Source organism: Colossoma macropomum, unplaced genomic scaffold, assembly GCF_904425465.1.
Source record: "Colossoma macropomum unplaced genomic scaffold, Colossoma_macropomum, whole genome shotgun sequence".
Classification (NCBI taxonomy): Eukaryota; Metazoa; Chordata; class Actinopteri; order Characiformes; family Serrasalmidae; genus Colossoma; species Colossoma macropomum.
The window spans coordinates 3,727,975-3,738,421 of NW_023494808.1; the positions used below are offsets into that span (position 1 = coordinate 3,727,975).

At 35.1% G+C, this 10,447-nt stretch overlaps 1 protein-coding gene and 1 long non-coding RNA gene across 2 annotated transcripts; both read left to right on the forward strand.

Moving 5' to 3' along the window:
* The first annotated feature begins 5,168 nt into the window (after positions 1-5,168).
* LOC118797734 lies at positions 5,169-7,561 on the forward strand. Its single transcript, XM_036557002.1, has 4 exons — positions 5,169-5,211; positions 5,382-5,717; positions 6,941-7,108; positions 7,476-7,561. The coding sequence occupies exons 1-4, from the start codon at positions 5,169-5,171 to the stop codon at positions 7,559-7,561; spliced, it is 633 nt and encodes a 210-aa protein (XP_036412895.1).
* A 145-nt stretch (positions 7,562-7,706) lies between these two features.
* LOC118798052 lies at positions 7,707-8,923 on the forward strand. Its single transcript, XR_005005974.1, has 3 exons — positions 7,707-7,821; positions 8,299-8,382; positions 8,499-8,923. It is a non-coding gene; the product is annotated as an uncharacterized LOC118798052 (long non-coding RNA).
* The last annotated feature ends 1,524 nt before the right edge of the window (positions 8,924-10,447 follow it).

Sequence of the window (10,447 nt, forward strand, 5' to 3'; positions counted from 1 at the left end):
AATGTGGTGCCTTAAATATACACAGTGTGGGAGAAAAGACCCAAATGAAGACGGTGCTCCCTGTTGGTCCATTTTGGTAATGAATACTCAAAGATCTCTAAGCAACCTACTTTATAATACTGGAGCAGAGTGGAGTGTGAAGTACAAACAACAGGAAATATGTGCTTTAAAAGGATCCACAGTGTTTATGAATGGAACTTATACTCAACCAGAATGTCTTACAGTGAAAAGGCCTTTTTGGTTCAGATACCCACATATGAACTAGACCAAAGATCCTGATGCTTCAGCTGAGTCGAGTGTTTAACTGACTCATTTCAGTCAGCACTTCTGCACTAAGATGCATCACTGGAACTGAAGTCTGGACGACCTTATAGAATAATGAGAGTTTAAACTGCAGGTCAGTGAACAGGGGTAGAAGGTTAAAGGCTAAATTCCCTCTCTGTGTCTGTTTCTCTCTACTTCTCCCTACAAATCAATCTGTAGGTCATTACAGAGTGTTAGAGCTCCCCCTAAAGGTCAAACAGTGATGATCTTCTCGGTTTGTTCTCTTTTGAAATAGTTGTGCTGTGTGTTCAAGGTCAGTGGTTTCAGTTGAGTCCAGACTGCATACTGAATCTTTTTGTATTGTACAATTAAGTTAAAGGTCAATCAATCAATCAATCAATCAATCAATCAATCAAGTTTATGGCTCACAAAGTACAAAGGAGCACTGCGATATAAATAATACAGCACAGTATTGGCAATAATACCAGTCCTTCCTGTTGCCACAGTCACACTGATGTCAGGAATAAGTCCAGTTAGTAATGCAAGATGAGTAGAGAAACTAAGGGAGCCTGATCGTTAGGCAGAAGTATTTGTCTAAAATTGTCAGTACAAATAAAACTGTGGTCACTGGGGTAAAACTATAGTGTCACCTATAAAATATACAATGTTCAGGGTTTAGCTCACATAGGTAATAATAAAAATGTCCAAACATTTACATTTAAAATAAAAACATGGACACAAATCCAGGCTCAGACTCTAATCTCAGCCAGTCTTTTCATACCATGTGAAATTGTCAAATTTAGATGTGTAGTTGTTCTCTGAACCATTTAAACACTCTCCATTCATCAGTATCTTAGTTGTAGTCAGATTGTTCATTAGACTGTAATAAGGTCACTGTAAAACAGTGTTACTCTATACTCTTCCTCTAGATGGCAGTGTAGGTCTAAGGTTTGGATGTAGCTGTGTAAAGGTGAAAGTGCTGTCCAAGGTGCTGTTCTATGATTCTGTTTGTTAGTAAATCGATAGAATTAATCTAATTTGTTCATTCATCAAAGGTTCTTACAGTGTCTTTAATAACCATGTAGTTTCCCATTAACAAATCATCATCAACATACCTACTGGTGATGCATTCACTGTAAAAGATTAACTAATGTAACTTAGGTAAATACACATGTATCTGATTTAGTCATCCCAGCCGGTCACGATTTAATGTTCGAGACACAATGACCTTCAATAAATTCCTGCTAAGACAAAAACTGTAGACAATCTAAAACTGTACAGGGGATTTCATTTTGGTATCCTTTTGCTTATAATGCCAAATTGTTAGATAATTGCTTTAGATTTTATCAGCTTTTTTCTTTTTTTATGTATAATATGGTGGAGCTTAGAAAGTGTGTGTGTTTCCTCACTGTCAAAGGGTTGTATAATCCATTTTAAACCTTTCTAATTATTTTGGAATAGCCCTCAATATGGTGAACCCTCCACAAAAACAGAGTGGCTAAACTGGGGGACAACCCCAGAGTGTCTTACCTTCTGCTTCAACCATCTGTTTTTTTTTGTTTTTTTTTCATTTATCTAAACTGAAAACTGTGCTTTTACCTTTTCTAACATCATTTTGAAAACCCCAGACACTGCAGACTCGATCTCCACCACACCCTCTAATTACTTTTGTATGTTAATGGTGATGATAATATATCACAGTGATGGTGGTGAATAGTGAGGAGACAGAGCTGAACGTGTGTCTGTTTATTAGGAGGAATAATGTTAGCGCACTCGGCGAAAGCGTTTGGGAAATGAAACTGAAACTGTGGACCGGCGACTCTGATAAACAGCACAAAGCACTGTCACAATATTCTTAACTTTCAGTTTATTGTGCTTTAATTTAATTTTTTATTTATTTTCAGTGTCAGTAGTTGGCTGCCTGGTTAACTAGCTTGATTACTTTGATTATGAGTTTACGTTTCAGCTGTGCACATGTGGTCTGTTGTTAAGAGAGACATGACAGTTCATTGTAGTGTTCGATCGAATAAGTCATGATTTCTTAACCTGAGATAAGATGAGATGCTGTAAGATAAGATTCCTAAATTAAGATAAGATTTGATAAGATTTGCTTCTGTAGTATGAATTTCTGAAAAATCTTATCTTTACCTGTCGGAGCTTAAGACAACAAGGAAGTTTCTGTAATATGGCCCCAGGTACACTGTCAGGATAAGAGGCCCTAAACTGTCACTGAGGTGGTGCCCCACTTCTCCTTGTGTCTCAAACAGTCCTCACTGACTCAGACTCTCAGTTTAGTGATGATAATCAGAAATTTACAGCTAAATTCACTTAAGATTGAATCAAAATGCAGTCACACTTAGAAAAATGAGGCGAAAAGTTCACCATGAGGTCCACGCATGCTTCTTAGCTGAGAGAGTGGGGGAGGGGCAGAAAACATGAAAAAAAGTGACAAAAGGTACATATTCGTATGTACCTACATATTCACACCAAATTTTGGTCCCTTAAGCTGTTGAAGTGAAAACTAACTGAAGCAAATAAAAAAAGTTGCAATATCATAAAACCTCACATTTTTGTCACTCAGACAACTGTCTTATTTTTATTTTTTTTGTTTGTTTTCTTTTTGTTTTGTTTTTTTGCACCAACACTTTTGGAGGTATAGCTCTACACCTCTAGATTTTGTAGATAAAGGTAAAAATATTAAGAGAGTTTGTCTGCATAAGTGATTAATATAAAGTCCATCATTAGGATATTACGGAAATTGTAAACATTTAAACAATCCAGCAGAGCATCTTAATTCACCTCACTATGATTTCCTCACCAGAATAAATGGAGATTGTAATTCTTCCTACTGCATGTGTGAATGTTTTATATTGCCTTGCAGTATTTACTGTAACAGTAATTACTGTGTTAGACAAGTAATAAGCAAACTGGTTATAAAAAATGAATAAGCTAGTTTGTAAACCAATGACTGCATTATTATTAATTACCATACTAGATTATATGGCTTCACTGCACAGCCTACAGCAAGCTGATTAGGACATAATGTCTGTACTGACTGAGCTGAAAGACAGTTGGTTTTAGACTGACCAGCTGTTGCACAAGAAGAGAACAAGGGAGCAAAAAAGCAGAAGAACAAAATGTAAAAGAAACACTTTTTTTCAAACAGCTTAAAACCTCAGAGATGGTTCTTTTGTCTTCACTTGCTGTTCTCAGAGTGTAGATAACATTTAGATGTTTTTCTTTAGTTCAGAATGTTGGTTATAGTTTAGTAGAAACATTGCCTACAGTACACATTTTTGAAGAAGTTCAGTTAAATTTTATTGTCTCATGTGGGATTGTTTTGGGGTAAGTCTGGTGAACATACGGTATATGTTCACATGATGCTTAACAAATAAGACAAAACTAATATATTGTAAATAAAATTCATATCAAGTCTTCTTATTGCCTGAGGAACAAAATGAGACGCCTAAAATCTACACTGTGGAGAGAATAGCTCTCAATGAAGGTGGTGATCCATGATGCTTAATAAAGACCTTCTCTTGTGAACTTGCTGGTCATAATGATTCAGAAATGTCAGTTTAATAGCTGTTTTCAAAATGTAAGTAAGTTCATCAATTAAGTAATAAGCAAACTGGTTATATAACTGAATAAGCTAGTTTATAAACTAAAAACCCGCTACTAACAACTGCATTATTATTAATTACCAATACTAGAGTATTTGGCTTCACTGCACAGCCTGCAGCAAGCTGATTAGGACATAAAGTCCTAAATGTACAAATATAAGCCCTCTTCCTGTTAACTCACAACTGCAGACAGACAGTCCAGAGACCAGTGATGATGTCAAACCCTACTGTGTCTTAAAGTGACAGTACAGACACTAAACAGACTCCTGAATGGAGAAACTGTGAGTGGCTGAAAAAATAAAATTATTTTTTCATTTAGTTCTGTTTGATTTTTGTTATTCATGACCAGCTTTGTTAGTATTTATGGGGGTGAAGAGGGAAATACATCAGGTTACAATGATATTTGGCCAACATTTACTGCTGAAGTAAACACTCGTGTTCACTTGATCCCTCATCTGTCATCTCATAAAATAAATAAATAAGTAAGTAAATAAATAAATAAATAAATAAATAAATAAATCACTTGTGGTAATGTAGTAATTACATGGCATTTACTATACTAGATACTAGAGTGTAGCAGATCATTCACTCTGTTCTTCAGATGATCTGATGATGTTTATTCTAACAGCTGGGTAACACTGTACTGAGATCAGCACTGATAAACACACCAGTGACAATTACTGCTTCATACAGTAGCAGGAGAAGAGGAGGAGCTGGATAAAGTCCTACAGCATTACATGTCTAATATTATAAAACTTTAATAGACATCTAAAACAGAAAGAGGTCACAGTGTCACTAAGAGATAATTTAGACTTTGCAGAAGTTTAAGACAAAGATCTCTTGCTGCAGCTGAGATGGTCACGTGCAATCTAAGAGAGGAAGAAGCACAGTAGCTTACAGTTAAACGTGTTAACCACACCAAGTTTTACATCTCAGTTCTGTCTCTGTTCTCAACATTTATCATTTGGACGATGGCGATGAGTCTCTTTACAGAACGGTAAGATGTTTTTCTTTAGTTCAGAATGTTGGTTATAGATTAGTAGAAACATGGTCAGTTTAATAGCTGTTTTCAAAATGTAAGTAAGTTTTTGTTTTCATAATGAGGCTATTATAACATACAGTTATGAAGAACTGATTAAATTAAACACAGACTTCATTACAGTGTCAGCCTTTAAATGTTTTAGACTTCTTCAGGACTTTAGATGAAGATCTGGAAACATTTCATTTAACTGTCATTACTTTAAAAATGTCCTCCAGGCTGCTGTGATGAGGTCATTGATAATGGCGCCTCCTCTTCCTCTGATCTTTCTGCTCATGACTGTCGGTGAGTCAGTGTTTGTTGGGCTTTGTGGTTTCTCTCAGAATCAGCTCAGTGTTGTAGAGGAGCTGCTGGAGTTAGAGAGGAGAGAAGTGAAGCTGTAAGCTACAGTAACTCTGACTGTCTTATGGGCTCCAGACTCTGTAATCAGCTCTTTCATGCATCATATGTTTCAGGAGTTTTTGGAACAGAGTGGAGTGTGAAGTACAACCAACAGGAAATATGTGCTTTAAAAGGATCCACAGTGTTTATGAATGGAACTTATACTCACCCAGAAGGTCTCACAGTGACAAAGACTTTTTGGACTATAGACCCAGATAATGTTCATGATCTGAGTAAAGACCCAGATTATTCAGGCAGAGTCGAGTATTTCACTGATGAACAGAAACACTTCTCCCTCAAACTGAGTGATGTAATGAAGAAGGATGAACATCAGTTCTGCTTCAGAATCAGAAAAAATGAAGAAAAAGAAAAATGGACAGGTTGTCCTGGAGTTCAGCTCAGAGTTACAGGTGAGTTAATCCTCCCATTGTCCAGTTATAAGTCACAGCTCTGGTTTCAGAGTCATGTATCTTATTCATGACTGCTCTGAATATTCATGTTGTTTTATCATCACTGATTTTATTAATCTGCTCTAATGATGTTCAGCTTCTGTTCTGATTCACTCCTACATCATTTTATCTGTTCTTACACCTAAATCAGTTTATCTGCTCATTTCAGGAAAAACATGAATCCTTTAAAACTACAGGCTTATCACTTAGTTATTGATATTAAGAACAAATTGATTGAGCAAGTTGTATAAATAACAAACATATTTTGTTGTTGGTTGGTTAAAAAAAGTATATCCAAAACAGTAAATTTATAGGAAAAGATAAAACCTTAAGTATTAATTAAAGTACTTATCGTTTTTCAGAATCAATTTTTTAGTTACCCTGTATATATATATATATATATATATATATATGACAGCAACAAGAACACAATAACTATAATACTAATATTTTTTCACACATAAGTCCTTGTACTACAGTGAATGTACCTTTTTAAGTGTACACTGATGTAAAGAAATGTGTATTTACATTTCATTTAAAAACGTGTGCTTTATAATGCTAATATAGCAAATAACCATAAAATCTACACCATAAAATACAAAACATAGCTAATGTTGTGCAGTATAAACTCTTGTTTAAGACTGGAATATTGTCACTGAAGTAGCCAGTTTTTATAAAGTTAATCACATTACACAATTATCCTAAAAAGAGCTACATTTAGTTAATTTCACACTTTAGTATTATAAACTGTTGTAATTTTAACACTATAAAGATGTACAAAGGTGAGCGGTGGACCTGATACTCAACTCCAAAGTCCCCCTGTGGTTCATGATCTGCTGAATAATTTGTGATTTTTTAGTTCACTCTCAAAATATCTGCATCAATTAGTGTGAACTTTATGTCAATTCTATATTTTTGAGGGCACATTAGGGCGTTACCTGTTGCAAATGATATGTAAATAAGATGCTCACTTGTTTCACTGCACTGAAATTGATTCATCAGTTGCGTCCAAATCACTACTTTGTTGTACAATAGTTTCCTGAATCAGAAGAAGAGAAGGTAAAAAATCATTCAGTTTAGTTTAATCTGCAATCATTTCTGCACTTGTTTGTAACTTTGATGAATGAGGTTCACTGTCTTTACAGCTTTTCTCTCTTAATCTGATGGTCCTCTTATTGTCTTAGAGCTCCATGTAGAAACTCCTGAAGAAGTGACAGAGGGAGAAACAGCAGATATGACATGTAAAACCACCTGCAGTCTGACTGACCCAACATTCATCTGGTACAAAAATGGACATCCTTTAACCACAAAGAGCATCAAGAACAACCAGCTCCACCTGCAGACAGTCAGCAGTGAGGATGCAGGCAGTTATAGTTGTGCTGTAAGAGGATATCAACACCTCCACTCGACTGCTCACAACCTCAGAGTCAGATGTGAGTTTACCTGTGTATTTATTTATTTTCCTTAAAAGCAATTCAAAATGAAATGAATTACATAGCACTATTCACCGAAATAGAAGATTGTGATATTGTGATGATTGTTTGAATAAAGAAATCAAATCATTTGTGTGTATAGATCCTCCAAAGAGCATCTCAGTGTCCATCAGTCCTTCTGGTGAAATAGTGGAGGGCAGTTCAGTGACTCTGACCTGCAGCAGCGATGCAAACCCACCTATGAAGATCTACACCTCGTTTAAAGAAGGTGGAACCTCACCTGTAGGATCTGGACAGAGTTACAGCATCATACAGACCACACTGGACTGTACTATTGTGAAGCTCAGAATGGAGTTCAGAATGGACCTGTGATGGTCACTGTTAAGAGTCGGTGGTGAATAATAAGAGAAATATATTCCTAATTCTTTAGTGTTTTGCAATAGTTTATATTCTTCAAATGTAGTTATTAAAATCATTGTTTTTTTCAATATCTCAATTATATTATGACACTGCAGATTGTGTTTATGTGTGTGTGTGTGTGTGTGTCTCACTGCAGGTGGTTCAGTGTTTCTGTATTCAGTGATTCTGTATGTAGTTGTTGAAGCTCTGCTCACTGTAGTTCTCTGGAGGAGGTGAGATTCATATTAGTTACTTATTCTTTCCATTGTTCTTTATTTAATTTGTATAATATTGAGCAATTTCCAAACACACACACACACACACACACACACACACCACACACACACACACACAAACACCCTAAAACCTAAAATCCTAGAAAAAAAAAAAACTTTTTAACCAATTAGTTACCACATCAATTATTTATTTATTATTTATTAGCAATTTGAAAATTAACATGTCACATTTAGTTTAGTGTAACCATTTCATTTTCATATCATTACCCACTTACGACTGCACCATCAACTGCTACCATCAAACCTTTGATCTAGTAAATTATGTCTGTAATTACAAAACATTTATGCTAGATGGCTCAATAAGACTGACTCAATAATATTGAGGTTTGTAGGATGCATTTTACAGTAAATTTACTTAATGATCACTAAACTCCTTCAGTCTCTCTACACCTTTTCTAACCATCCTCTGTCCAGAACGCTGACCCTAATGCTGAGGATGACTCATACACAGCTCTTCAGCCCACAGCCAGGTCCTCTGATATGTACCACACACTTGCAGTGAGTGTCTCTTCACAAATCCTCCCTCTAGATCTGTAAAGAATTCCTAACTCAGAAAACTAAATGGAGTTCTTCATTTCTCCTCCTCTGCTTCATTCTCTCTTTCCCTCACACAGGCTGTTCAGTCCAGTTCTCCTGATGACCCGTACACAGCTCTGGACCCTCAGTCCAGTACTCAGTAACAGAGAAGGTGATCAACTCCATATACAGTGGATTCACTTTAGATCCCTTCATCATGATCCAGTGTGAGTGAACATGGTGGATTAGGACTAAGATTAAGGATGTTGTATTGAACTGTGTTTGTGGATGTTTGTTTTGACGTTGTCTGTTTCTTTGTTGTTCATGTTTCTCTATGATATCTGTGAGCTCAGTGTTTCTGGAGCTCTGATTATTTGGAGATTAATTTGAATTTCTTTATTTAATTTGAATTACTTTATTTAGAAAATGATTTTTTTTTTATTTTATCTTTTAATCTCAGACTTCCTAAGATGTAAAATTAATGAAGTTCTTCTTTTTTCCTCTGTATTTACTCATAGCTCCATGTAGAGACTCTAAAACTCTACAAAGAATTTAATTTTATTTTCATACAATATTTTTTTTTCTTTTAATGCCAAACTGTTATAATAAAACCTGCTATTTTACCAGCTTTTTCATAACTTCTGTAAATCCAAATATCAGCTACAATGTGAAAAGTTTTCCTTTCTTTGTAAATATAATCATATCTGTGTATTTAGTGCAGAGCGTCTTTTCTCTATGAAGAGTATAAAATGCTAAGAGCTGAAATCATTCTGATATAAATGTTGGTATGTTAAGCTCAGTGTGAGGCTGTTAGTGATCTGCATTGTGTTCTCTCACCACATTCACATGCTGGGTGGAGCTCAGCTCTGCATCTCTGTATGTTCCTGATTGTAATTTCTGTTTAATATAATATATATACATAATAATATGCAGCCTTGTAAAATGGTTTCATATATATATATATATATATATATATATATATATATATATATATTACGCTCATTTTCTGCAGATAGAACTGATTTATTGTTCCATCAGGATCCTCATTAGTTTTTGCATTTACGCGAGTTATTCCCCACAGAGCCCATTAAAAAAACATGAACTTTGTTTATAAGCAGATGCCACAGTTTATATATGAGTGTTAGATGTTTTCTGAAAGTGTTTTTAAAGTGTTTTACTTAACTTCTTCAGTTTTTTATGTCTATGTTTTCTTAACTCTAATAAAAATGTGTAGCTGTATGTGAACATCAAAACAATTCAAGTCCCTAATTTCACACAGCAGACAAAAAACAGTGTCCTCTTCCTGTTAACTCACAAACTGCAGACAGACAGTCCAGAGACCAGTGATGACCCAACTGTCTTGTAAAGCAACAGTACAGATACTAAACAGACTCCTGAATGGAGAAACTGTAAAAGAGGAATAGCGAATGATCAGATCTTATAGAAAAGTGTAGTAAAAATGTGGATAAATAAATTGTAAATATTTTTTTGTTTGCTAATAAGATTATTCTTTGAACTGTGTAGTAATTTGTAAATTATTTTGTTCTCTCGATCTGTGTAGCCTTTAGTTTACTTATTATGAAGCTAGCAGAGTAAAGTAATGAAGCTGTGTCATCAGTCAGTTATAACAGATGGAGTAGTTTTATACATTAGTCTCAAATGTGAACATAGTAAACTGAAAGTTGTGGTTTTGAAATAGTAAGCATTGTTAAATTGGTATTGATAAAATTTTTAAAGATGGTATAGAAATGTGCAGCAGATTCACTCACTCTGTTTTTCAGATGATCTGATGTTTATTCTATCAGCTGGGTAACACTGTACTGAGATCAGCACTGATAAACACAACAGTGATCATTACTGCTTCATACAGTAGCAGGAGAAGAGGAGGAACTGGATAAAGTCTAATGTCATTACATGTATAATATTATGTAAAACAGAAAGACATATTTTCACTGATATTACAGACACATCTCAGACACTCTTTCTGCAGCTAAGAACATCACATTTATCCTATGAGAGGAAGTGCAGTGCAACAGTAAAACACATT